The sequence below is a fragment of the Morus notabilis genome, unplaced genomic scaffold (assembly GCF_000414095.1).
Source record: "Morus notabilis unplaced genomic scaffold, ASM41409v2 Scaffold1861, whole genome shotgun sequence".
Lineage (NCBI taxonomy): Eukaryota > Viridiplantae > Streptophyta > Magnoliopsida > Rosales > Moraceae > Morus > Morus notabilis.
This window is the reverse complement of record NW_010362736.1, coordinates 225050-251933: the sequence shown is the minus strand read 5'-3', so window position 1 is coordinate 251933 and position 26884 is coordinate 225050. Positions and strand designations below refer to the sequence as shown.

At 33.7% G+C, this 26884-nt stretch overlaps 2 protein-coding genes across 3 annotated transcripts; one reads left to right on the top strand and one right to left on the bottom strand.

The window, feature by feature from the left end:
* Positions 1-3775: 3775 nt before the first annotated feature.
* On the top strand, positions 3776-8400 carry LOC21391200 (isocitrate dehydrogenase [NADP]). 2 transcript variants are annotated; one of them, XM_010102772.2, is made up of 16 exons: positions 3776-3960; positions 4647-4690; positions 4814-4923; positions 5157-5194; positions 5316-5393; positions 5482-5535; positions 5606-5707; positions 5877-5965; positions 6064-6167; positions 6263-6331; positions 6416-6531; positions 6690-6724; positions 7159-7301; positions 7409-7531; positions 7610-7699; positions 8130-8400. In XM_010102772.2, exons 1-15 carry the CDS (start codon positions 3912-3914, stop codon positions 7689-7691), a joined length of 1236 nt encoding a protein of 411 aa, XP_010101074.1. In that variant the 5' UTR covers positions 3776-3911; the 3' UTR covers positions 7692-7699; positions 8130-8400. The 2 variants fall into 2 exon arrangements, with proteins under 2 accessions (XP_010101074.1, XP_024024394.1); XM_024168626.1 differs by having other exon boundaries at positions 7610-7703.
* A 958-nt stretch (positions 8401-9358) lies between these two features.
* On the bottom strand, positions 9359-16569 carry LOC21391199 (uncharacterized aarF domain-containing protein kinase 1). The gene is made up of 16 exons (XM_024168625.1): positions 16358-16569; positions 16185-16268; positions 15364-15504; positions 15186-15256; positions 14892-14985; positions 14575-14652; positions 13990-14056; positions 12693-12778; positions 12509-12559; positions 11972-12019; positions 11098-11218; positions 10800-10980; positions 10320-10457; positions 10115-10227; positions 9627-9695; positions 9359-9543 (listed from the first exon to the last, which is right to left on the bottom strand). Exons 1-16 carry the CDS (start codon positions 16523-16525, stop codon positions 9395-9397), a joined length of 1659 nt encoding a protein of 552 aa, XP_024024393.1. The 5' UTR covers positions 16526-16569; the 3' UTR covers positions 9359-9394.
* Between the last annotated feature and the right edge of the window lie 10315 nt (positions 16570-26884).

The following is a 26884-nucleotide window of genomic DNA, read 5'->3' as shown; positions in this document are numbered from 1 at the left end:
TTTTTCTTTAATGAAATCGACCTTTATCAATCTCTCGGAATATTTGGTACTCATTATAGTCATTGCTTTAGGGTTGGGGCCGGCCTGGGATGTTAGGTGGACGTAGTTGGTGAAAGTTACATGACGCCTTTGTTGAAGAGTGCTGAGGGAAAAATCATCCTCACAACTTTGCCCCAAAACTTCTCTTTTATTAACCAAAACGCCATTTGCTTAATCCTTGATGCCTTTGGAATGTGAAGTTACAAATCTGTAACCAGGTCAGTTTGTTCCCTAAGGGCTAAGGCTAAATGGCTATTCGGCTATAATCGAGCCCTCAAAATCCTAACTCCGTAATGGACCCTTACAACAAACAATCGGTTTAAGTCATTTACCGGTGATTGTTGGTGTGGATTTGAAACCGAACCGGTGTCAAAGCTTATCAGTTTTGCCGGTTCCACCCGGTCAATTCGGACCACATATGTCCCATTGTCATTAGTCTCGTCTTACGTGAATGCATGTATAAATTTGGTGCCACGTTTATGAGGGTGATGCTACCTGCTAAGTGCGTGATGGATGGTAGTTGAAGAACTCAGTAAAATTTTTAGAGTAACCAGTTGTTAGAAGTGAATTATTAAAATAAACAATCCATTTCTACCGTCCTTGTGGTAAGCAAATGACTCGCAAGGCCTCAGGCAAAACTTAACCTATAGTATATGATTTTGATTGAGTATACCTAACAAACTTTGTCTTTGGCATTCAACGAAAATACATGTCGTGGTTAAAAATTGCCATGATCGGCCGGAGAAAGGATTTTTGAATATCAAGTAGTAGTTATCATTAACTAAGAATAAATTGATGTTAATTTCTAATTAATAAGTAAGGAACTAAGATCTTCTTCCTCCTTCTTCCCCTCAGACATGGCCACCAAGTTTACACTTAAATGGGATGGATTAATTGATAAGGCACGTGTCCTCATTGAGATTAAAAAATTAAATTTTTGTTGTAAAAAATTAAATTTTTGTTGTAAAAAATTAAATTTTTGTTGTAAAAAATTTAGCCGTACTCCTTCAATAAAAAAATAATTATTATATTATACCTTCACTTGATAATAAAAATTAGGCAATATTTATGGCAAGATAAGTTTCTTTCGCCCTACTAATAGGTCACGATGTTTAATTATTAGATTAACTTTTCAACGATCAATCTGTGACTTGAAATAGTTATGTGTCACGCGTCTTAAATTTTTAACATAAACTTTCACAAATACGCCTGTTAAAAAATTAATGTAACGTTTAAAACAACAATACCTAGTGATAAGGTGAAAAACCTATCATACCATAAAAATTACCTAAAAATTATTATTAAACCCTCATTTAAGAGAGAACTTATTATTATTCTTTATATACTTTTATCCTTATGTTAGAAAAATTTGTCGTGCCACTCATTCTCATGTTGGCTCGTCTCCAAATGATCGGTTTTAGAATTACGCGTCATAAATTGGGATGCATAAATATAACCAGTACTCAAAAGCATGTTTGCCTAGCTAATTTATTTAATATTTTTTTTGCTTCAACTAACTACCCAACATGCACATTTGGAATTTATTCTAAAATAATTTTATTTTTTATATAAAAATAAAAATAAAAATATTTTCAATTTCAGACAAAAATTATTTTTAAAAATGCGTTTGATAGTTTTATTAAGAGATTATTTTCAGTATAAAAAAATCTATTAATATATATATATCTCTCTCTCTTTGCCCGAGAGAGGAGAAAACGAAAACAAAAAATAAAAAATAACTAAAAGTCATTTTTTCATTTCTCCATCATTTTACATTAAATCAAAAAATTATTTTCATTTTTATTTTTTGTATTTATTACACCAAACGCCGTTTTAAAAATATTTTCATTTTTTTTTTCTTGAAAAATGTAAAAAATAAAAACAGAATCAATTCCAAACAGGTCAACAAGTCAGCATCTTTCTCCCGGTTGAATAGGCCCAAATCACATAAAATATACTTAATCCGAATAAAAGGTTATTTTCACAAATGACTGCCGAATTATACACATTCCATACGTACAAGTAGACACAGACAAGCAAACCGGCCACTTGAGATCTAAAATATAAGTGGACATATATCTTAAGAGACAGAGAAACAGAGAACTAAACTTAAAGGATATGAATATTTGTAATAGATATTGTTGAATTTCAATTTGACACTAGAAGATTTAATTCTTAATTAGTCAAAGGTAAGAGCATGACTTTCTTTTTAAAAGGTTTCAGCCTTAACATTTTCATTAAATTTATGGGTTTTTAGACATTTATCCCTGAACTTATCATGATTTAATAAATTACCTTTTCAACTTTTAAATTTGACAATCAACCCCCTGAACTTGTTTAATTACGACAATTAAGTCCATTTGGTAAACGTATGTTATAAACTTCACAGAATTGCTCATGTGCACCGCACATGTGCCTATGAAAAGAGCATTTAGTGGTATTTTAACCCCCCAACTTAAGAAAATGGAGGGAAAATTTTAGGGGGGTTTTTTTTTTTCTCCATTTCCCCATTTTCCACCGGTGGTTCTCCGTCAACCACCATCGACCACCATCTCCGTTCAGCCTTGTCAAACCTCTGCACAAACCGAGCCAAACAGAGAAACCCACAGCCCACAAAACTTGTCCACGATGAAATGACCTTTCAAATTCGTGGGAAATACTATTCTTTTTTTATCAGATGTAATTCATGTGGGAGTGAGGTTTAAAATACCATTAAATGCCCTTTTAATAGGCACATGTGTGCGCACATAAGCGATTATGTGAAGTTTATAATAAATATTTACCAAATGGGCTTAATTGCCACATTTAAGCAAATTCAGGAGACTACTTGTTAAAATTAAAAAGTTGGAGAGCAATTTACTTAAATACGACAAGTTCATGAAGTAAATATGCTTAAAACTCTAAATTTATTAACGAAAAACCATCATAGTAGTGAAAACCACAATATTATGAATAAAAATACGCGACTCCATTCAATTTTTAAAATTTTAATTTCGTCCGTAAAATATTTTTAACAACTTAAGTCATATTGGTATTTTCATAAGAAAGTTATAGTTGTACCTTTACTTAATAATTAAAATGTGTTATTTCGTCTCTATTTTACAAGAAAAGTTACCACACAATAATATAAATATATCTAAACATAAGAGGAAACACAATTAAAAGTGAAATCCTAACAATCTAAACAAAAATAGACAAAAAATTGAAACTGAAATCTTAACAATCTAGACAATAATAGAAAAAAAATTAAAACTGAGATCTTAAAAATCTAAACAAAAATGAAAAAGAAAATTAAAAGTGAAATCTTAACAATCTAAAAAAATAGTTACGTTTTTTTTTAGTAAAATATGTGGCTATTGTTTATGTCTAAAAACGACAAAAGTAAAATTCCAAACATCTGTTTTATTTTTTTATTTTCTAAAACAACCACCTTCTCTATAAACTTCTCTTCAAATTGTTGGGCTATGATTCCAAACATATTTATATGTTTTTATCATAATACTTTTCTTACCCTATCATATATATATATATATATTTAATAATTATGCATCGGTTCAATAATTCATTTTGTTTTGTTCAAGATTGATTTAGTAAATATGGAGGATGTCGGAGGGCAAAATTGGTAGACCATAAAGTTTGAAAAAAAAGAGACAAAATGTCTAAAATTGTTCCCTAAAAAAGAAAAAAAAACTCCAAAAATTAGAGTCCCAAAGATCTCTCTCTCTCATGAGTCTTGAGTGATGAGGTGAGAGTATAAAAGCGAGTGTGGTGGTTGTTCCGTGCTCCATTGGCCGAGCCTATTCATTTCATTTGCCTCTCACTAGTCAATTCCTCTTCTCTTCTCCGCAACTCCTTCTTCTTCGTCCAAAACAATGGCTTTCCAGAAGATCAAGGTCGCCAATCCCATCGTCGAGATGGACGGTCATACTCTCCTCTCTCTCTCTCGCTCTCTCTCTCTATTTGCTCTGATCTGATCTGCTTCTGTATTCCTTTATTTTTCGATTCAATACAGCGTTTCTCATTGCGAATCGTCGAAAAAAATCCAACTCTTTAATTAAAAGCTACATTCGAAATATGAATCCGTGAGAAAAAATGATTTTTCTACGGATGAGAAATGTGGAAGATCCGTTTTCATGGAGTTAGATCCTGCTTTTTATTAGAATACACTCAGATTCGTAAATCGGAATTCCTTTTTTGTTTATTTAAAGATTTTTTTTACTCACAAGTATATTCTTTTTTTTTTATTATTTTTGTTGCTTTTCGACTGTTAATGGAAGATTTATTTAAGATTATATTTTCCGGTGCTTTTCTGTTTCGGTTCTATTTTGATGAATCTGATCTTTAAGTTCCATTTGGTGAATTATTTTGAATGTCTCATGTATCAAATCCAGATTTTTTTTTTTTCCAGTATATCAATAACTTTATGATGAAAGCTATGATTGATTCTTTTAAAAAAAAAAAAAAGAGCTAAGTTTGAAAGGACCTGGATAATATTGTGAGAGTTATTGGTGCTATCGCAAACATGATGAATATTAATTAATTGGATTTGAAAATTCGCAAAATTAGTCTGATATTGATATATATTTCTTTTCTTTTGATCTATACAGGTGATGAAATGACAAGGGTTTTCTGGCAATCAATTAAGGACAAGGTCATTTCCACGTTGTTTCTCTTCTGCTTAAGTGCATTATGGCTTGTCATATTATTATTTTTTTCTGGATTAAGCGTTGAATGGTTTCATTTTGATATGTTTGTATGTATGTTGTATGTGCAGCTTATCTTCCCATTCTTGGATTTGGATATCAAGTACTTTGACCTCGGCCTTCCTAATCGTGATGCGACCGATGACAAAGTTACCGTTGAGAGTGCTGAGGCTACGCTTAAGTATGTATTTGTTTTACATCTCTAGTTAAATGTTCAAGATGGTGTTCTTTCTTAGCCTGAAATATTTATATTTCTTATCTTTGAATTTATGTGAGAGTTGAGTGAAAAACGAATATCTATTTTTATTTTTATTTTTTGTTATTCTTATGGTATTTATTGACGTTTTATTGAGTTTTTTCTTGGAATTTTCTTACTCCTTATTGCTTTCTGAAACTTGGACTTTTTATCTTTAGGTACAATGTAGCAATTAAATGTGCAACAATTACCCCAGGTATATATAAATGAATTTATTGGGAAAAGCAGCATACACATTACTGATTGAGTCTTTCAATGCTGTATTTTCGTTAGAATTATGCATGGATAAAAACTCATATACTGGTGTTGATTGACAGACGAAGCTCGTGTGAAGGAATTTAACTTGAAGCATATGTGGAAGAGTCCAAATGGTACCATTAGGAACATCTTGAATGGTCAGTAGACTTACAACTGGTAAACTGCATAGCAATGTTTTGGGTTCCTTCATAATTTATTTTAAACTGAATTGTGGCTTTTCTACAGGAACCGTGTTCAGAGAACCGATCCTTTGCAAGAACATTCCTCGTCTTGTCCCAGGTATTTTTCTTGACAGTTTTTATGTGTGGTTTCAAGGGAATAGAGCTATATAGATTGTTCTTAATGCCAGGGTGGACAAAGCCGATATGCATTGGAAGGCACGCTTTTGGTGATCAATATCGAGCAACTGACACAGTCATTAAAGGAGCTGGCACACTGAAGTTGGTGTATGGTAATATTCTTTATTTTTTGACGGGCTTCATAAGACTATTCATTGTGCCAATTGTTGGTTGATATTTTTAATCTATGGTTCACTAGATACCTGAGTAGTTTTCACCTTGTTATTTTTTATTATGTTGTATGATATGGGCTTGCAATTGAAAGGCTATATATACTTGCAGAGCCAGAACAAGGTGAGAAGACGGAAATTGAGGTTTTCAAATTTACAGGAGCTGGCGGGGTAGCTTTGTCCATGTATAACACCGATGAGGTTTGACTATTTCCCCAGCAGTTCTGTTGTCATTATATCGATTCCTGTAACGCACTAATCTTTTGTTCACGTATTTTATCTTCTATGGGTGTTTGCAGTCCATCCGTGCTTTTGCCGATGCTTCTATGAACACTGCCTATGAGAAGAAGTGGCCTTTATATCTTAGCACCAAAAATACTATTCTTAAGAAGTATGATGGAAGGTAAGAAAATTTCTGTGTCAACTGGTTATTCATGATTTTATTCGTCACCATTGTTATTCAAGATAATCATATCTGTTATCTTTTTCTTAATGAAGATTCAAGGACATATTCCAAGAAGTTTACGAGGCCAACTGGAAATCAAAGTTTGAGGCTGCTGGAATCTGGTGAGGGGCTAGTTTTAATTTTACTAGACATGATGGTTAATGTGTTACATTCTTGCGATTGACCTTTTGTAATTGAATTTGAAGGTATGAGCATCGTCTCATTGATGATATGGTGGCTTATGCACTCAAGAGTGAAGGAGGTTATGTTTGGGCATGCAAGAATTACGATGGAGATGTACAGAGTGATTTCTTAGCTCAAGGTTTGTTAACTAACAATTTTCAAAAGTTGACAGAGTTGTGCACAAATGCCGTACTTGAACATTAAATTGAATGCAGTTTTGTTAACTTTCTCATATAAGAATTTGAACATGGCATTCTGGTTCTTATTTGATTTCTGACTTCTGCTTGCATGAAACAGGGTTCGGATCTCTTGGATTGATGGCCTCTGTACTGGTATGCTTTTCTCCTAGTTACTTTTATTAGTTTTAGGTTGTTTTTAATGACAATTATACTTCCTATGCACTTATAATCTATTTACCTAAAAATTTCTTTTATTTTGCTTAACAATGGTTGGAAGATAGACTGAATTTCCCTTACAAATTTTGGCCTTGGTTGCATATTGTTTTATGGAATATAAAATGTTTGAACCCCATATAATTGAGGTAAATGCCATTTATATTTATCATGTAAACAGAAATATGGCTAAGAAAAAAAAAAAGAAAAAGAAAATCCATACTAGAAGCAGACTTTGACGTGGATTTCTGTTGTGGGATTTATACTTTTCTTTTTGAGAATAAAAATAAAACGTGGTTACTTGTAGATGTATGAAGCTGTGTGTTCTAGTGAAATGCGGGCTGTATTTTAACATTCATTGCAATTTGGTTCAGGTTTGTCCTGATGGGAAGACTATCGAAGCAGAAGCAGCCCATGGTACAGTTACAAGGCATTACAGGGTTCACCAAAAAGGTGGTGAAACTAGCACAAACAGCATTGCTTCAATCTTTGCTTGGTCTCGAGGGCTTGCTCACAGGTACATTTATTAAGTTAATCTTTCAAGTTTGCTTTTGTTTAAAACTCCATTTCAAAATTCATGGGTGAGATAATTTTTATCAAAAATTGATTACTTATTGTTAACAGGGCAAATTTGGACAACAATGAGAGACTCCTGGATTTCACTCAGAAGCTGGAAGCTGCTTGTATTGGAGTAGTGGAATCTGGGAAGATGACCAAGGACCTTGCTTTAATTATCCATGGATCTAAGTATGTATTTGCCAGAAAGTTATTATCCACTGAGAGTTTCCATCATTAATGCTTAATGTATTCTCTTACGTGATGCAGGCTTAGTAGGAAGCATTATCTGAACACAGAGGAGTTCATCGATGCTGTGGCAGCGGAACTGAGAGCAAAACTTTCTTCCTAGGCATCATTGTATGTATGTGAACTATTATGCATTTGGCCCCTCTGCACTCGAATACTGATCTTACTTTCTCTTTTGTGCTTTTCCAATCTGGAGAAGCAGATTATCTTATTTGATTTACGGGGGGACAAAAAAGTTACAATATTTCTCTTTTAAGCCTTAGTTCTTGTATTGCATGTCTTGCTTTTCTTTTTTTTTTTTTTTTTTTTTTCCCCTGATAGTTTTATTTGCTTTGAATTCCCATCGGTTTTGGTTGTCTCAAAAGATTTCTTCCCCAACTCTTTCCAAAATGCTTAGAGTTGTCTCGAAAGATTTCTTCCCCAACTCTTTTCAAAATGCTTAGGTTGTCAATGAGCGTTATCTTCTTAGTAAAAAATTTAGGCCCTTGTTCACTGCTGAGTTTGAATAAAATTTGACTTGAATGTTGTTTTTTATTTGCAGGGCCAGGTATGCAAAGTGACATGAAAGAAAAGTTAGTCTAAGTTGGGGATTATTGAGACGAAATAAAGAATGTTGGGGCAATGATGGAAGAGTGGCTCTCTGACCCCCTGGTGAGAGGTTGCTGTTTCTGGGATTTATTACTTTGGTTGAGAGGAGAATTGAGGTTGTTTCTTTTTTGTTTTATGCCCAAGACGTTTGAGGTTTTGAATTAATCACATTTTAACTGTCAATTTTATATTTGAGGAAAAAGAAATTTTTTTCATCAGTTTAATGCCCACTCTGCCTCAATTCAACAATAATATCTGGTGTTGAATTTGATAGTTTAACATTGAATGATGCTTAATTCTGATGATACTTATTGCTATTTATTTAGGATGCTGTTTTTATTGTCAGCAAAAGTTTGGTTATGCTATTATTATGGCTCAATAATTCGCAGAAAAATTCCTAACTTTTTACCTTTTCAAATGATGAAAATCTTAGCGGAACTTGAGCCATGTTTATTTTGTTTAACTGAAAATTTTCTCTATTAGAAAGGTAAGCCGTAAGAGAACTAAGAACAAAGTTTTCTAACAATTTTATGAAAATTTCTTGAATTTTAGTTCCTTTTTTGCTGTGTTATCATCTATCATCTTTATAACGTATTGCTCTTTAAAAAGTTAAAATCTCCTTCCATTTAATTCTGTTGAAAAATTGAAAGAAAAAAATAAACAACTATAAACTAAGAAAGTAATCCCTGTATATTTCAAGTGTGTGTTCATGTGCACTCACTCATACCTACATTATACCAATGATGTCAAGACACCATTTTGCTATTGTAAAAGAATGGCCTTAATCTATTTATTTTAATGAGAAGTTTCGCTGAATGGAAGTGGACGCTGGCCAGTGAATTTATGATGTCATTTAGAGAACTTGTTCATTCCAAGACCTATTATCTAACAAAACCGAATAAGTTAAAAGAAACAAAGAATATTTTATTTTTGTAGCTAATCTTCTCACTGTAGTAGAATATAAGAACCAAACGAGGTCTAAACAAAAGCTAGGTGAAATTCTAAACTCTTTTTACTTGAGTTCATCTAATAGTAATTAGTAACCTACATGATTGAAGATGCAAAAAAACTTCCTTAAGCCCATCCAATAGAAAGGTAATGTAAAATTCCATTTCTTAAGGATCCAACATGCTACACCTTTAAAGAAAAAGCTCCAATATTTACAATGGGACACTTGTTTCCTGGAGCCTAAAGGATCCAAAGAAAAAGTTGGGATACCTAAAAATAACAACATATCCTCTTTTGTACATAGATCATAACTGAGGAAAAAGAGTTACAAATTCCCCTCAAAACACCACCCATACTTCTAAGCCAGGCATATATAAATTTCCGAACTTCTGCCAACCTATGGAGCAGCTCTAGCACCTCTGAAATTAGATCAAATTTATGCCTTAGGATTGATTTTCTCAGCGATATAACCGTAAAATAAACAATGATAATGCATTCTTACCGAGAGAGAGCCTTAAATGAAGGTAGCTCACATTTGTTTTCAATCTGGACAAGACTTTCATTGAAAAATCTGAAATTACAGACGGAATCAAGGATGGAAGAGAAATTAATAAAAAAATGGAATGTTGAAAGTTTGATAATAGCAAGAACTCTTTAGATTTGAAACAACTCATGGAGTTACCAAAGATCTTCACTTATAGGTGCTCAACAAAAATTAGCAAAACCAGGGAGCACCAGAACAAATTCTAGTTCCCTAAAGACCACTCAACTTTCTATTTTCTTTGAAAAGAAAATCCCAGGACAGGTCATAAAAGAAGTCCCTCTCAAAATTGTCAAAAGGGGATAATAAAATCCCACAACCAAAGCTATAGAGACAGCAGGAAGAAAAATGATAAGAGAATCCCAATATGTAAGGTCTATGATTCATCTAATAGAGGAAAATGTACGAACTGAGTACATCCTTTCAATTTACTAGCTGACATTACCTACCGGATTCGCCATTGACCTTTGAAGAAAGACCATGTAATGCAAATTTGGCATAGGCTAGCAACCTGACCCGCTGAGAGGCACCCAACTTGTTAATTATGGATCTTAGTAGTCCGCTGAAAACAGAGAACAGATAAATGAGGGTTTAAACACAAGAAATCGCATCCTCTAAATTTTTATTTTTAGTTTTCATTTCATTTTCTTTTACTCCGTGCTTAATATTCTCAGAAAGTCGGGCGGCAGAGATTCCATGAAAGAAGATATATCCTCCATCTTTAGAGATTTCAGTTCCTCCTTCAAGTTACTTTTCTCTTCAGCTGACATTCCCTTGCCAAGAGCCAGTTTACTGTGATTACATGGCAAAACTGCCATTAGTTGATGTCATCTTGAAAAAATGCTTCTCAATGTGATCAATAATTGAAAAAATGCTTCATTCGAGGAATATGAATCTCAATGCATCCAATAAAAATATCCCCAGTAAAGAAATAATAAACTGTACTACTTAGCTATTAAAAGTCATCAAGAATTGAAGAAGCCATGATATCTCATGCAATCTAAAAGGATGCAAACAAGATTTCAAGTACCTTATCTTTGTCAAGACACAGACAGCTGATCGTAATTGAACATGGGTAGATGATAAAAATTCAAACTCTCTTAACTTCTAGTGAAAGGTAAAACAATCAACTACCTGTCAATAGTTCTTCCCGTAAAAATGACTGGAAAGTACCTAGAGTACTTTGCAACGCCAAATTGTTCACCCAAATGATGTATCTTATTGGAGTCCAGAACTATCAGAGATTTCCAAAGCTCACAATAGTTCAATCTAAATTCTTCATCTAGCTGTCTGTAAATTCCGTGATCTAACAGAACTGCATGATTTAACCACCAAAAAAAAAAAGAAAAAGCATCATAAGCCCGAGGAGAATTATAAGTGTTTCAAGTTCAGATTAAAGGTCCATATATCTTACAAGATCAGCAGGACATACCCAATGAAAACCCACTTGGACCTTCTGGAGAAACTAATATGTTACCAGGGTGTGGATCACCATGAAGAAAACCATGAACAAAAATCATCTCAGCCAACACCTCCGCCAATACTTTTGCCACCTATACCAAAACATAGGCAAATAAAGACTTGAGAAACATTTGCATCGCTATTCTCATCTATACTGGCAAATATAAATGCCTTCAGATCGGGGAAGTTCAGAAGATATTATAGTGCCTCAATCTACCAACGCTGCATCACTGATGGACGGTAAAATTGTTCACAGTTGACTTCTAATGATATTTGTTGGCTAATACACATCATACTCTGAATCTTGATTTATTTTAACAACATTATAGATAACAAACAGATTAACAGCTTGAACTACTTATCAATAAGTCCTTGGGTCTGATTAGCTCAACTTTTAGTGATTTAAGCATAGTCCAGCTTCAGTCTAGTTTCAGTGCCAAGTAAGAAATATCAGGAAGCCCACCCTACCATACTTTCCCTCGGCCTGTCAGTCTCGTAAGCAAACAACATGATAGAAGTTTTACCTATTTATTGCTGCTGAATCAATGTCGGTTCTCATAAAAAGATTTATTGCGAACCTCTTTCCAAGAATTTTAAGACGTTTACAAAGTTAATCTTCGAGAACTAAACGGTGAGTGGATAAATTAATACAAGGCAAGTTCAAACACCTTAATGTTTCATGAAACCAACGAAAAGCATCTTCATGGAGAATTCAAGCACTTAATGTTTCAAACTTTAAATTGGCTCAGGTTATTCACGGAGAATTCAATTTCACCACCCAGATTGCAGAATTCATGTCATTATGAGAACAAAAATACAACAAAAAGGAAATTTCAACAATCAACCTTGATTGGATCAATTCCCTTGTTCTTCATATATGCCACATCATCAACCTGAAATCTATGAAACATCTTGTTAGTAGCACACAACAATCACAAGTCAAAAACATCAAAAATGTATACACCAGGGAGACCAAGGAAAAGAAATCTCGAAGATTGAGAGTAGTTTTCTTTAATTGTGAATATTATAAATTCGCGGTTTTACAGTTTTTCTTTAATCTTCATTTGACAATGTTATAACCTGTCCCAGCCAAGTTTTAGACAATCTTAGAAAATGCTTCTAGTTACGACTCATGAGGCTTCAAAGACATCCCATCCTTTATTTTGTATCTTGTAATTCTTCCCTTTTTTTTCCATATATTAATGGAGGTATCTGTTGTTATCCAAAATTAAAAATGCAAGAGGTAGCTATTTTCCTAGTAGAACATTTAATGTGGACCAAAAGCAGGAGAAGTAGAGCAGAGCGTGTAGCATTAAGAAATTTTGAACTGACTCACATATTTAAATGGCATAACATGTTAAGCAGGTTAAAAAAAGGTATACCTTATGTCCCCTGCAAAATTGCATAGTCAGAACCTGATTGGTTGTCAGGCCCTGGATACGTATTATGGTCAGCCAGATGCTTACACAAATATTATATTAGAACAATAAATGTGTGAATAAATTGAGTGTGAAATCGATGATAATTACATAAACTTGTAAGGAAGAGCCCAAGGGTTGGTCATACCCAAAATACACGAGGAACCTTGACCACTTTGTTGTTTTTAAAGTTATTGGCAGCTTTCTCAGAATTTCTAGCTTCTTGAACAAAGTCTGTGGAAAAGCAAGAGAACAAAATCCTTTTAGAGCATGTTTGTTTGACTGGATTAGATCACCGTATTGTATAATAATACAATAATATAATTTGGTGTGACCATCGTATTGTATAAATTAATACGGATGATAAATTGATACGATCTATGTCGTATTATTGAATACGGCTCATTTTTGACTTATTGTATTGTATTATTTTAAATTAATACGGATGATAAGTTAATACTGTCTATGTCGGAGTCGGGCTGACATAAAGTCATGTCGGAGCCTATAATTATTAAAAAATTCAGGGGGCACAATGCAAATTTTATATTTATTAAAAATTACATTTGACCCCAAAACTTTTGTAAAATTGCATTTTTGACCCAAATTTTCAAAAATTACATTTTGACCCCAAAATCATTAAAATTTTGCATTTTGACCCCTTGTACAATACGTCATGACACCAAATACCGTATTGTATTATGATAATACAACACAATGCAACACAATACAATACACCTTATACAATACAAGCTACCAAACATGACCTTATAGTCTTAGGCCCTGTTCATTTCACCGATTCAAGTTTAGAATTCGAGTTTTGCTACAGTAAAAAGCTCTCAGAAACAGTCACATCTAACTTTTTTACTACAGTAAAAAGCTTTTACATAAAATCACATCTAAACTCGAATTAAAAACTCGAATCAGCGAACTACATGGGCCCTTAGTTTCTCATATTGACTTATAGTCTACTGTTCAGGTCACGAATGTTAGAATAGAACACAGAATAAAAAGTATTAATTAGCCAAATCTCTGTATGATTCAGACTATTCATATAAATTTCACTGTTTAATAAATGTCAGAAGTAGTTTTGGCAAGAGACCGATTCAATATAATGACAAATAATGATAGACATTTTGATAGTGCTCTGGCATAATAAGTTTGACAGTGTATACTAAGTTCAAAACACGCAAAATCTTCAGACGAAAATAGTCGTTAATGCATCAAATATAATTAAAAAAAATCATTAACAATTTCATGCCTAGCAACCTTTATAACTTACAGGGTTTCAGACACACACATAAATATGCACATGTAATTGTGCATATATCCATCTATATAAGCATAGATACAATGGATATATCAAAACTTTATGAGAACTTTGGAAATTCATTTTCCTAAAAAAGGAATCAAAACATATAAACAGCTACTTACAATCTGCAACTTACCAAGTTCCAGAACAATGTCTTCCACAAATGCAGACAATAACCACTCGAATCTGTATTCTGGGAAAAACTATAGAATAAAAGGGCATTACAACCAAATAGAAAGACTTCAAGAAAACAGAAAACAGAGAAACTACAGAAAAGAACAAAAACAGTGATAAAATAGACAATTTACGAGGTAATAAACAAGCTAGCATACAATAGTCCAACTAATGGCGGGGAAAATGGTTACAATGTTTATACTAGGATTTATCTGAGATTAAATCAATTGTTAAATAATTTCTCCAAGAGCTGCCAACCTTAATTCCGTGTAAAATAAAATTAACACAAAAATGTTACAGTTCCTCAAAAATTTCAACCACAGTCAAGCAACTGAGTCAAATTCTTAGCTCACCTTGTGGAGTTGAGGAGGTGTTGGAGAACAGAAAAAGAACTTCAAGATCACATTAGAGAACATTTTTAGCCTCATTCCAGAGGATATAGTCAAAATGATTTCAAATATCACATATGGTTTAAACTAAAATAAAAACAACGTAAATAATTTGCTATAAGCATAAAGTATTATGATTCAATAAATTCAGTGCACACCCATGCAACCGATCTTGAAAGGAAAGACATGGTCGTTATGTCTATTTTCAACTGCTGCTGCAACCCAGGGTACTGGACCTGCTCTCCTTGCAAGAAAACCATTTAGGAATTAGCTACTCACTTGTATCGATTTTCTTATTCAGTAAAATAATATTTATGTTGTATGTGTATTTCCCACCATGACCTGTAAGAGTCTTGGAAGAAAGGCATTTTTCACATTTTTTTCTCCCTTCTCTAGAATGCAAAGTGAAATGTGCAGAACCAGTACATTCAGAAAATCATATAAGCACAGTCAACTAATATTAATTCAGGCAAACCTTAACTGCTACTTCATGACCATCCTTTAAAACTGCTCGGTGCACTTGAGCAATGGACGCAGCAGCTATAGGATTTTCATCAAAGGAGAAAAATCTGAGGAGTATATAGATCCCGAAATCATTGAAAGAGTCCTAGACTTTCAAAATTACAAAATTTTAGTGCAGGAAAATTGAAGTACAAATATTTTCACGTCAAAGCTTTCAACTGTTCTAATGATACTAGGCATTAAGTTCATGCATATACCTCATTGCTTAGGTTTCCGAAAAGACAAATCAGTGTTAATGATAACTTACATTTCTGAAAGATCCTGACCCAGATTCTGTATTAGAACTTCTTTGATGGCTTTGAAATGACAAGGAACTGCCTAAGAGCATTAAAAAGAGCAAAACGCCATATAATTCAGTTAGAGACACCTATGCAATCACGCACCAAAAAGGAGATGTTAGCTGCTATCAAATTTGTAATTCCAACCTGATCTTGTAATGAAGAAAGAATCGACGAGTATTCTTTCGGAACCTGTCGCAATGCAGCAACAAACTGACCACCTTTCACATAAAAGCCTCTGTTGGCTTCACATAATTTGAGACTTCTCTCGGCAGAGCGTAAGTGAACCTATAATAGAATTCACAGATCACCTGACATAGTTCTCCAATTCTCCAGCAGCAAAAACATGTCAAGTCTATCATTTTATTTTATAACAGTTATCAAAATCCAATAACATTTCGCAATCCAAGTGTAATCTAAACTATGGTTAGGAAATACTGTAAAATGACATTTTCGAGTATTATGAATATTATTGGTGTTTATTTCATTAGAAACATGAATTTGTGTCTGCTTGACGCTTTGTATTCATTTCTGTCATTTTGAACAAATTAAACAGCTTAGGGTTAAAAAAAAAAAAGAACATTTGGTAGCATTTTCCGCAATAAAATTTCTTGACCACACTTTTGAGACACCAAAAATAAAATAACAATAATTTCTTGAAAAAGTTTTCCTTTGTTGATCTCTAACCAAACTAGTTCAGTTACCTTATTTCTGATTTTAGAATGCAAATTATACACAGTTCCACTTTTTTTTTTTTTTTACTTTACAAAACATCTTCGAAAAACAATTACCAAACATGTTTTGAAAACACGACTTCAATAACTATTCCCAAAGTCTAAATTCAAAATAAATTGAGTCTTTCGCGCAAAAATATCTCAGCTATGAAAGCTTTTTTTTTTTTTTTTCTCGCTCAAAAGTGAAAACCAAGTCCTTGAGACTAAAAATTGATGGATTTCAGAGTGGCTAACCTCGGATAATTTGCGACGATACTCGTCGGAGTTGCTTGGGAGGCCATGTAAGGAGAACTTGTAGTCGATGGCGGTGAGAGTGATCTGCAAATCAACCGTGTTTTGCAGTGTTATTCTCGGAAGTTAAGAAGTTCGAGAACAGAATGCGAGAAGAGAGAGAGAGAGGGACGGACGGTGGAGATTGCTCGAGAGGAGCGGATGACGGCGTGGATTGCGGCGGAGAATTGATTGAAAGGAGGAGGAGGAGGAGAAGAAGAGGGATTGAAGAAGAGAGGGAAAGAAAGTCCGGCGGCGGCTGCGCCTATGCACACGGCGGCGCTTTTCCACTTCATCATTCTCATTTTCTCATTCAGCGCGCGCCGGCCCGCTCCGATCTCACCGCCAACGCCCACTAATTCAAAGCTTTTTATTTTTATTTTTTTAAACACCACTAATTTAAGGGTTATTAGCGATGGTAATCCATGATTTAGTGCATTCTATCACTTTAGGCCCTGCACCGTTAATTTTAAGACATTAATATTCCGTCTTGAATTAGCAATGTTAGTCCATGAATTAGTGCATTCTGTCACTTTAGGCCCTGCACTCTTAATTTTAAGAAATTAATTCCGCCTTGAATTGGTAATGTTAATTGTTAGTCCATGAATGAGTGCATTCACTTTAATCTCTGTACCATTAATTTTAAAAAGTTGATTTCTAAACTTTAATTATTGAATATTTTTGTCCTCGTATACTAAAATTGACGATTGGATATCACGAAGACCATCATGTCCTAATTGTATAATAAATGATTTTTTTTACATAAATAGTTATGTTAAATGTTAAATATTATCTATTATTTTAATAAATTATTAACAACTAGTTCATTGTGTATCAAATGTTACTATTTTTTATTAAAATTTCAATTACTATGCATCTACGAGTGATTATCTCCGAGATATTTTAAAATTTATTTGTCAATTTCAGGACTTAGAGATTAAAGTGGTCAAAAGTAAAAGTTCTAGGGGTAAAAAGATCAAGGTTAAAGTGACACAACGCATGTAATTTAATTACTAATTGCACTAATCACCCCTGATTCAAAGATTAATTCTGCAATAGTGGACCATTCACATGGGCATTGATGTAATTTTGCTGTAAGGTTTTTTTTTTTTTTTAACTAAGAATTAGTTTTATTGATGTTTTTGGATTTTGTTTGATTGTTGAAAATTGCCATTCTGATTTTTAGTTGATATTGGTTAAAGTTTGCTATCTTGATTTAGTTCGTGTGTTTGGCTATTTGTGTTCTTGTGTTGATTACTTTACTGTTGTTGGAAGATTGATATTTGTTGTAAATTGGGTTGTGAGGTTGATTTTAGTAAATTCAAGATAGCACAATTGTGGTTTCACTTTCTCATCAAAACCAGATCCTTAATCCGTGTAATGTTCGACAAAAGCAAATTTTATGTGCATTTGAAATTGTTGGCACTTCGAATCCCTCGCAAACTTTTCAAGGTCGCAACTCGGATGCTAAACGGGTAAGTCTCCGCAATCTGGATAATACACAACAATTAGTATATGTTAGTATGCTTATATGAATACTAGAATTGATCTTCCTTTTGTTTTTCTAACCTTCAAATTCCCGAATTTGCTCTTATATATTCTGCTGCCACTGTACTTTCAGCTATTTGCTTGATAAGCCTCGCATTAAAACAATTACTGAAGACCAACATGCGAAAAGAAACGTTACATGATATTGACTGAAAGGGTCCAAAATTCTGGTAAGGAGTTATTATTTGATCAAAATGTGTGGTCTATTATAGATTGTCATTTTGCTTGACACTCTTTATCTCTTACAGAATGATAAAATTTGTGCTTTGCGGCAGATTTATCCGATATCCCTAATGACAAACTCGACGAGATTTATGTAGTTCCCTTTTCACTAACTCTGGGATACTCATAATGGCGTACAGGTTAGTGATGAAGCAATCCAGTTCTTCTGCCATGTATTTTGATAAACGATCAATTTGTGATTGATATTTGCCTATTTGGTTTTCAAATGATCATATCTTGAAACAGTTACGGCCTCCCGGAGTCAAGTCCTTTTTATCTTTCAAAACAATAGGTAAGTATTATGTTAGCAAAAATATAGATAATACAAAGAAGAAGAACAACTTTTGAGAGATCAAATTAACGAAATTGTACAACACTAATTCAACATTTCTACCAAACTCGGAAAACAAATTGTAAGGATGTCGAGGCACGTGAATCACGCTTTCCTTAAAATAGATTCGTCCCCTCCGATGAGTGCTTGAGGTAACGTTGGACGTCCGTCTTCCAGGATACAACGACAACGATGGTAGCTCGAAGTACTATCGGAACCATCCGGTAAATTAGAACTCGGACATTTTCTCTATCACCAAAATGGAACTACAAAAAATAACACAAGAGAAACTTGGAGAATAAGAGAAAGAACTCAAGAGAGAGACCCTACGCGTGAGAGAACCTCTTTAGTATACATGCTTACCTAGGCTTCAAAGTGCAATCATTTATAAACACCACCAAGGCTTCATTTCTAGCCAATGTGAGATTTTTTATAATTTCTAACTACCTTAACCATTTCAAGTGACATACTTAGAACATCAATTTTTCATTCACTCAATATCTATTTTGAGTATATGAATACTCGATTTCGATCTCCTCATAATAGAAAATGCAAATCTATCGAAACCCGTCTCAAAAACTAATTGGGCCCCTTTCTAAAATGGGTCTTTTATATGGCTTTACAAGCCATTTTCCAACATATTCAAGTCGTAAGGCTACTTCATTTCCTTTTTTTTCTAATTTCATTTTAACCAGGTAGTTTTCGTTTCACTACTATTGCTTCATGCGGACCGACGAAACCCAATAACTCGACCTTCTTTACGTTATGCTAAACATTTCATCAAGTCTTTAGTAGTTTCTTAACCTTCTCCAATATTGGGGAGGAAAGAATATCCATTAAATTATTATCAAGCAAATTCATTGTGGAAAATGTAGCATTGAACCTCTTTTATCCATGTTATTAAGAAAAAAAGTCTTGATTGGTGACACCTTTCTTGTTTTTGTTTTTGTTATGGAGGGAAATCGCCTTAATGTTCAACAATAAAATCTTGTTTCTCTAAGGTCTAAATTGCTTATCTAACTATTATGCAGGAGGCGGAGGCTGCCTTGGGCGCCTCTATACAAGACACAATTTTTCACGAGATTAGGGATGTTGCTCTAAACAAGGTACCGTAATCACGCCCTTTTTTAAGACGCGTTACTCAGTTTAGTTTATGTTTCAATTTTTTCGTGCCTCGGTACATTTTTTGGACGCATAATGGCCGTCCTTCTCGGACTTTTGTTGTGCATGCAATGTTTTGCCGAACCTTCTGACTGCCAGAATCTTGTTGTCATAATAACGTTTCAAGCGCCAAGGCAGGATGAGAATTCACGTCATGAATCTCCTTTCTTTGGTGGCAATTACGGTTTGACGGTTTCTTTGAGCACCAGCTCTATTGTGAAAGCTTTTATATTACTGACTGAGAAGGAAAAGTATGTGACATCTACTGATTTTGGAGTTTTCAACATTCAATATCATCTTTTTTTTTTGGGCTAAAATTTCAATGATCAATATTTTACGATTGTTGGTGATAGTGGTTTGCTTTGGATTGAATTTGTAATAGGCGTGCTAGAGTACTGGTATTTTTTAACTTTTGCGGCCTAATGGTACATTTGCAATACGCCGTTTGTCGTTTTGTCGTGCAAGTGATGGATGTCGTTTAAGTGAAACTTAAAGCCACCGTTGCTTCTGTTGGAAAATGGCTTGTTAAGCCATGTAAAAGACACATTTTGAGGCCCATATTGTAAAGGGGCCCAATTAGATTTTGAGACGAGTCTTAGAACCCGTTCACTTCACCAATTCGAGTTTAGAATTCGAGTTTTGCTACAGTAAAAAGCTCTCACAAACAATCACATCTAACTTTTTTGCTACAGTAAAAAGTTCTCACATAAAATCACATCTCAACTCGAATTACAAACTCGAATCGGCGAAGTGAACGGACCCTTAATGAATTTGCATTCTTTGTTACAAGAAGATTGAAATCAGATATTCATATGCTCAAAATGAATATTTGGTGCAAATCACTACCTCAGCGGGTTAGGAGCCCAATGTGTGTGTTCGCGACTTGCAGACACAAATGCCGGACCGAAAGGCTCATTCCGGCCTTGTTTTGCAATTTTATTTTTACCCCTTCTAGCCAAACCAAACTTAATAACCATAATGGTTGGTAAATGAGTTTTTGGTGTGCTTAAGGAGAGTATGGGGGCTAACCATAATGGAGTGCTTAATGGTTTGTAAATGAGCTTTATGGTGTGCTTAAGTAGAGTAATGAGGCTTAATGAAGGAAAAACCGAATTAGGCTTAATGGCTTCGGTTTTTTTTTTCATAAAAAATCAGAACCTTGGTGTAGAAAAGTGGTCGGATTCATCCTGCGAAAATTGAATGACATTAGCCCCGTAATAATGTGTGTTTAATTCTCATTAATCCATGTTTTGTAACACTCTTTATCAAGGGCCTATATAAAGGGTTCTCCACATGAAGGAAAAGACACATTCTTCTCCTCCCACGGTTTCTCTCTTCTCCTCGACCTCTTCTCTTGCAATTCTTTTGTAGTGTGTTTTTAGTGATAAAGGGAAGGTTCAGTTCTAGTTCATTGAGATGGTTCTGATAGTGCGTCGTTCTACCGTCGTTGTCGTTGTATCCTGAGAGACGGACGTCCAACGTTATCTCAAGCACTCACCGGAGGGGACGAATCTGTTTTAAGAAAAACGTGGTTCACGTGCCTCGACATCCTTGCCAATTCGTTTTCAAATTTAGTAGAAAGGATGTATTTGAGTTGTAACAATTCTTAATATATTGTTTTTGCAGTAACTTTAGGGTACGTTTGGTAGATAGATCCAGAATCATGATTATGGATCTTAATTCAGAATCAGTGTTTAGTTTATATGATGTGATGTTTTAAACTAGCTCAAATCGTTATTCTAAAACCACCCATCCTCTTGATTCAAGGTGATTCAAATATATGATTCTTAATTATAGTTTCAAAATCATGATTTAAACCCAAAATCATGAATCATGATTATAGTTTTAGAATCATGATTAGAATCACTCTAATTTAAATTATCATATCAAACGAATTCTTATTTATATTATTCTTCTTTGTATTTTCTATATTATTGTTAACAGCTTCTACTTTGCGTGTACTCAAACGATGTGTGCGTGTTTTTTTTTAATGGATGTGTATTTTGTTTTGTTTACAGGTTTACTAATTTAGTCGTTTGGTTGTCGGTGTGCTAATTTCACTTATTTATGTTTTAGGGTTGTTTTTCTGTTTTTTGGTTTGGGGTTGGTAAATTTTTTTTTTTTTTTTTTTTTTTTTTTTTTTTTGTGCTTAAAGAAATTAGGATATTTCTGTCCTATAGTACTTGCTTTTACTATTTTTTGGGACGTTTTGCACCAGCGTTGGTCCACCCGCTTAGGAGGTATTCCCGTCGTTCAATGCTAAGAAAAAAAAAACTTCATATTTGGATTTATGCCACTGATTTTAAAACTTTGAATTTGTGCCACAGAAATTGATTAGTCACAGTATCAACAAAGCATAACATAAATCTAAACACAAAAAATTATGGTATGAATACAAAAATATATAAAAATTATGCATGCTACTTAATTTTCTCTGAGAGAGATCTAGTAGCCATTGGCGCATGATGCTAGTATTATGTACACTGGTCGTGTCACGTTAATCATGTGTAACTTTATTGATTTTTTTTTCTTTTTTAACAAATTATTATTCATCTAAAATATATCCGAAGACACACAAACATTAACCCAAGAGTCTCTAGAAAAACAAAATAGACACAACCCTTTTTTATTGGTAACATACATGACCCTTGTCAATATGCACAAGTTAAACTTTTAAATTCTTCGTAGGAATTCATTAACATTGTCATAAAGGGCAATTCCCATTTTTTTTCTTTTTATTTAATAATGAACGATTTATATTGCACGACAAAGCTTTTCGATATAAAAAGCAATTTGGACTAGGCAATATCAATAAGTGGGATATATGGATAGAAGTTGTATGAGAATTGTTGTGAGGAAAAATCTAGCCGACCACGTCGGACAACAATCCAGCTTCACGTGGCCATCGTAATGCCACGTCAGCCAGCAGACAGGCGTTGACAGCTAAAGGATTAGCTTTCAAAGATGAGTGTTGTATCAATGATAAAGGAATCGACCGTCTAGGGTATTTTAGAGTAATTCTTAAAGGAACGCTCAGCAACAGTAACGTTGTGCCATCGACGTCAAGCAATCGAGGCAGAGATGAATCCTAGTCCCCTCCGACCAACGACGCTATGGAGGGATCGGCAGAGACGAGGGCTCCGTTTTGGCTCGCCATGGTCCGACAGAGATGCACAAAAGGTAGGACGCTCTGCCTTTTTGACCCATATCTCAAGAGTAACCTCTGAGGTGACATGGGGGAAATCCCTAGGTTACTTGTGAGCTTGGGGAAAGTCAGCAGCAGATAAAATGATTACATGCCTATAAGCCACCCAAAACGGACCAATGGAAATAACGGAAGATCCACAGAGCCGCAATAGTGGACAAAGTAGGTAGATGAGCAGTCCAAAAAGTACTGAAAAGCTACCGTCTAGGCAGGTAGGATAATAGGCCACTCAAAAGAAACCGTCAGATGCCTCTGTCTTAGTTTCCTCCAATATGTAATCTGTGAGATATAAAAAGGGTAAGGCCTTAGAGAGAAAGGAGAAAAAACAGAGAGAAGAGAAGCCTCTGTAATCAAAGAAGAAAGAAAATAGTAAAAACTTCCTCAAAGTGGACGTAGCTCTTTCATTGGGAGTGAACCACTATAATTTATGGTGTTCTTCTTATTCATTGGCATTCTCATTCATGTTCAGAGCACTCTTAGGATCCACACACGATCAGTTGCATTCCTTTAGTTATTATCACGTGTTTTAGCTGGTAACCCGACTGATTACTGGACGGTAATCCGACATATTTCTGTTGATAAGATTTCACCGTCAACAAGAGTAATACTCACAATTATGGTGGCAATATTAAGTTTGCATGTTCTTTTTATGTGCGCTATTAATAATCCTCATGACCTTCTCACTCAACTCATTCATTACCACGGAAGTCATGATTCTTTGCACCTGTCTAATGAACATAAAAGCATGATTACGAGGAAACTAAAGTTGTGCATGAAAAGGGCTTTTCAGCGTTGTAAAGAGGAGACGGAGTTCATTAGGGAAAGTACAATTAGATATCAGAAACATTTTTACTTGTGTTATGACAAAACATTATTGGAATGCCTCCCTAAGGAACTCCAACAATCACCATAAAATTACACGATATTTGAGTGCAGGTAACGATTATATACATCATTTTCTCACATGTAAAATTATATATGTATGCATGGATTGTTTCTTGTTGGTTAGCATTAAAGGAAAGTACAAAGTCATAAGCTTCATTATCATGTCATTATCTTTAGTATGTATCATACAATTGTAAATTAAACATTGATTCCGTATTGTTAGAATAAGAATCCTCATCCACGTCCTTATATTTTTTTTAATTAAATTCCACGGTTGATTGGATGCATTTATGCTTTAACAAATACACAGGGGGAAAAAAAAAAAAAAAAAACAGATTCCTTCCTAATAAAATGGAGCATTGATAGTTTTAACGTGTTGTCTCACCATGATGATAGATAGCATTTTTTTTTAACTCAAATCAAATTATTAAAAAGAACTAACATATCTAGTTAAATCCTTATATGTTGGCAAAAAAAAAACTATAGAACATAAATCCTCCTAAATATTTTAAATCATTAATGGGATTTTATCACTCATTTCAACTAATATATTTACGTGAAATATGTCTTTTATGAGAAATTACTTACTATTATGTAATCTTGTATGTTTATCAAACTCTTCAGACTGAAAGATCATTACTAACCTATTTATGTCAGAAAACTGTGGATATGGTGGTGTCGGTCGAGGACTAGTGCATATATTATCAAGACATTAATAACTAAATTCTTTTCTGGGTAAAGATTTTGCGTGCAAGGAAATTGTTGTAATAAGTTTCTTTTCATGGACAATATGAGTCTTAATTTATCTCATTTATTTATGTTTAAGTCTCCGTGTAATGTGTGTATATGTGTGTGTGAGTGTGTATAGATTATTAGATTTGATAAGCAGTGATCTATATCTATTTTACTATATGTCATTTTTGCCCCTTTTACCCCTAACGTGATAGTTTTAGAAGAGGTACTTGTTGTAGTCTTGCTAGAAAAAGAAAAAAGAAAAAAAAGATTAAAATGAAAATTCCTAAACACTCTAATGAATCTAAAACGGGCAATTCAAGTGTATTTCTTATTAAAGACTAAAAATACTAGATGTTGATGAAGAAAAAGCGCATAAAAAATGCCTAAGAACTCTTGGTCTAGTGGCATGGGGAGTTTGAGGGGAATTACAGGTTCAATCCCGTCTTGTATAAAAAAAAAATTTAATTTAAAAAAAAAAACGCATAAAAGATAAAATACAACGGGAACTACATATCTTAAATTTGCTATTGAACCATTGATGAAATAATATCTGCGAAATGTGAACGTGAACGATGGAGCTTATAGCAAAAGGGCAAGGGTTTAATAATAATTAACTCGTGAAATGTATTCAATTGTTGCTCTAGCGTCATACTATGGGTCCGTTAATGTGTACTTAAAACACCAAAATGATCTTTCATTTAGAATATTATTTTTATTTATAGTATGAGAATATATTAATAAAAAATTATCTAATTGACCTTTGTTTTATAGGCACAAGTTATAGCATGTACCATCTTGTAAAAAAGGTTATAAATAAAATAGAACCAATACCACATACGAGATTTAGTTATTTACCTTGGAATAGTTTTTATTTATATATATGTATACATATATTTTCGTGAAGAAAAAGTTTAGGAGGGGCGATCAATATTAGCATATTTCACCGAGCACTATTAAACAGGCACATATCAAATCATATCTCTTTAGCATTAAGTAGGGCCTAAAGTATAGATCATGACACGATAATTTGAATATATCGAACGGTTAAAAACTGACTTTGATAGGGATTAATAAAAACTATTTTTGAAGGCCCCGTTCATTTCACCAATTCGAGTTTAGAATTCGAGTTTTACTACAGTAAAAGGCTATCAGAAATAGTCACATCTAACTTTTTTACTATAATAAAAAGCTCTTATATAAAATCACATCTCAAATCGAATTAAAAATTCAAATCATCGAACTTAACGGGCGCTTAAAATCTTTACAAAGTTATCCAAACTCAGTCCAAATTGAATGCCCCAAAAGGCCGGAAGGCCTCTCTCAGTGGACCATATGACAAGGATATGAGGCAGTTAAAAGCCCGTTGTAGGTGATTTAGGCCTACTTTCCAACACTGCAAGGGAGCTCCAGTACCTATTATTATTTAGCTCATAGGGCAATTATTTAATGGGCAAAGCTCCATTTATATGAAAATGATCAAGCAATCAATTGAACCACTCTCACCTATACCTTCTGTGTATTGGTCCCAAGTATATGCCATATTATCCTAAATTCCATATAGGGGGATAAGCTACAAATAAAGTCCTACTTGACGAAATTGTGAAACATTTGTAGTTGACATATTATCTACAAAATAGTTGTAAAATAAAATATAATTGGACCACTCTGGATATAATAAATAGAGATGGTTACTTTCCTTGTAACATAATTTTGTAGGTAAGGTGCTACTTTAGACTTTTTATTCAACATCAAAGTACCACGAAAGATGGTTGTCAAGTACCCGATTTGTAGGGGTGAGTGGTCATGAGGTTACGTATGAGACAGTGATTGAGATAACACAACAGCTAAGTTTGTTCTTTTTACTTCCGTTCATTTCCCCGATTAGAGTTTAGAATTCAAGTTTTACTATGATAAAAAGCTTTCAAAAACAGTCACATCTAACTTTTTTTGTTAACTTGAATCAGCGAACTAAACGGGCCATTTGTTTTTTAATCTCAAAATAAAAAGAGAAAAAAAGAGGGAGAAATAAAAAAATACCACTCAAAATAACACTAATTAACATTTATGCCACTCAAGTAAAAAGATAAAACACATTTTATTAAGTCAATTAAAGAAATAAGGATTATTATCACTGGTGTCTCATGTTCTTTAGAGTCATTTCTAGTTTGTTACGAACTTTAAAAATTCTCACTTTACCCTTAAATTTTAAATTGTTCCCACGTAACCCTTTTTATTGTAATTTCTGTTAAAAATAAATAAAAAAATAGAGTAATACATTTATGTAGTCTTTTTGTTTGAGTTTATGTAAAAAAATAAATAGATAAAAACTATATGGTCACACTTAACCCCATTTTTTTGTCAGATTTTATCATAAATTCTTACAGAGGACTTAAATGGGACAAGTTCAAAATTTAAGGGTAAAGTCAGAGTTTTTAAAATTTAAGGGGCAAAGTAGAAATGACCCAAAATTCAAAGGCACTAGTGAGATTAATCGAATAAATAAACTTAAATACCACAAACTTATATTTTGAGTGACATAAATGTGAAGAATACAAAAAAGATGGCAGTCTACGTAAT

Excerpts from the sequence above, each read along its gene's own strand:
- LOC21391200 (XM_010102772.2), top strand. The coding sequence starts at position 3,912 with ATGGCTTTCCAGAAGATCAAGGTCGCCAATCCCATCGTCGAGATGGAC. Across the intron at positions 4,924-5,156 it reads AGTGCTGAGGCTACGCTTAA|GTACAATGTAGCAATTAAAT; the intron begins GTATGTATTTGT and ends TTTTATCTTTAG. Across the intron at positions 6,532-6,689 it reads GAGTGATTTCTTAGCTCAAG|GGTTCGGATCTCTTGGATTG; the intron begins GTTTGTTAACTA and ends TGCATGAAACAG.
- LOC21391199 (XM_024168625.1), bottom strand. The coding sequence starts at position 16,525 with ATGAGAATGATGAAGTGGAAAAGCGCCGCCGTGTGCATAGGCGCAGCC. Across the intron at positions 10,458-10,799 it reads ACGGGAAGAACTATTGACAG|TAAACTGGCTCTTGGCAAGG; the intron begins GTAGTTGATTGT and ends ATGTAATCACAG. Across the intron at positions 10,228-10,319 it reads CTGAGAATATTAAGCACGGA|CGGACTACTAAGATCCATAA; the intron begins GTAAAAGAAAAT and ends CTCTGTTTTCAG.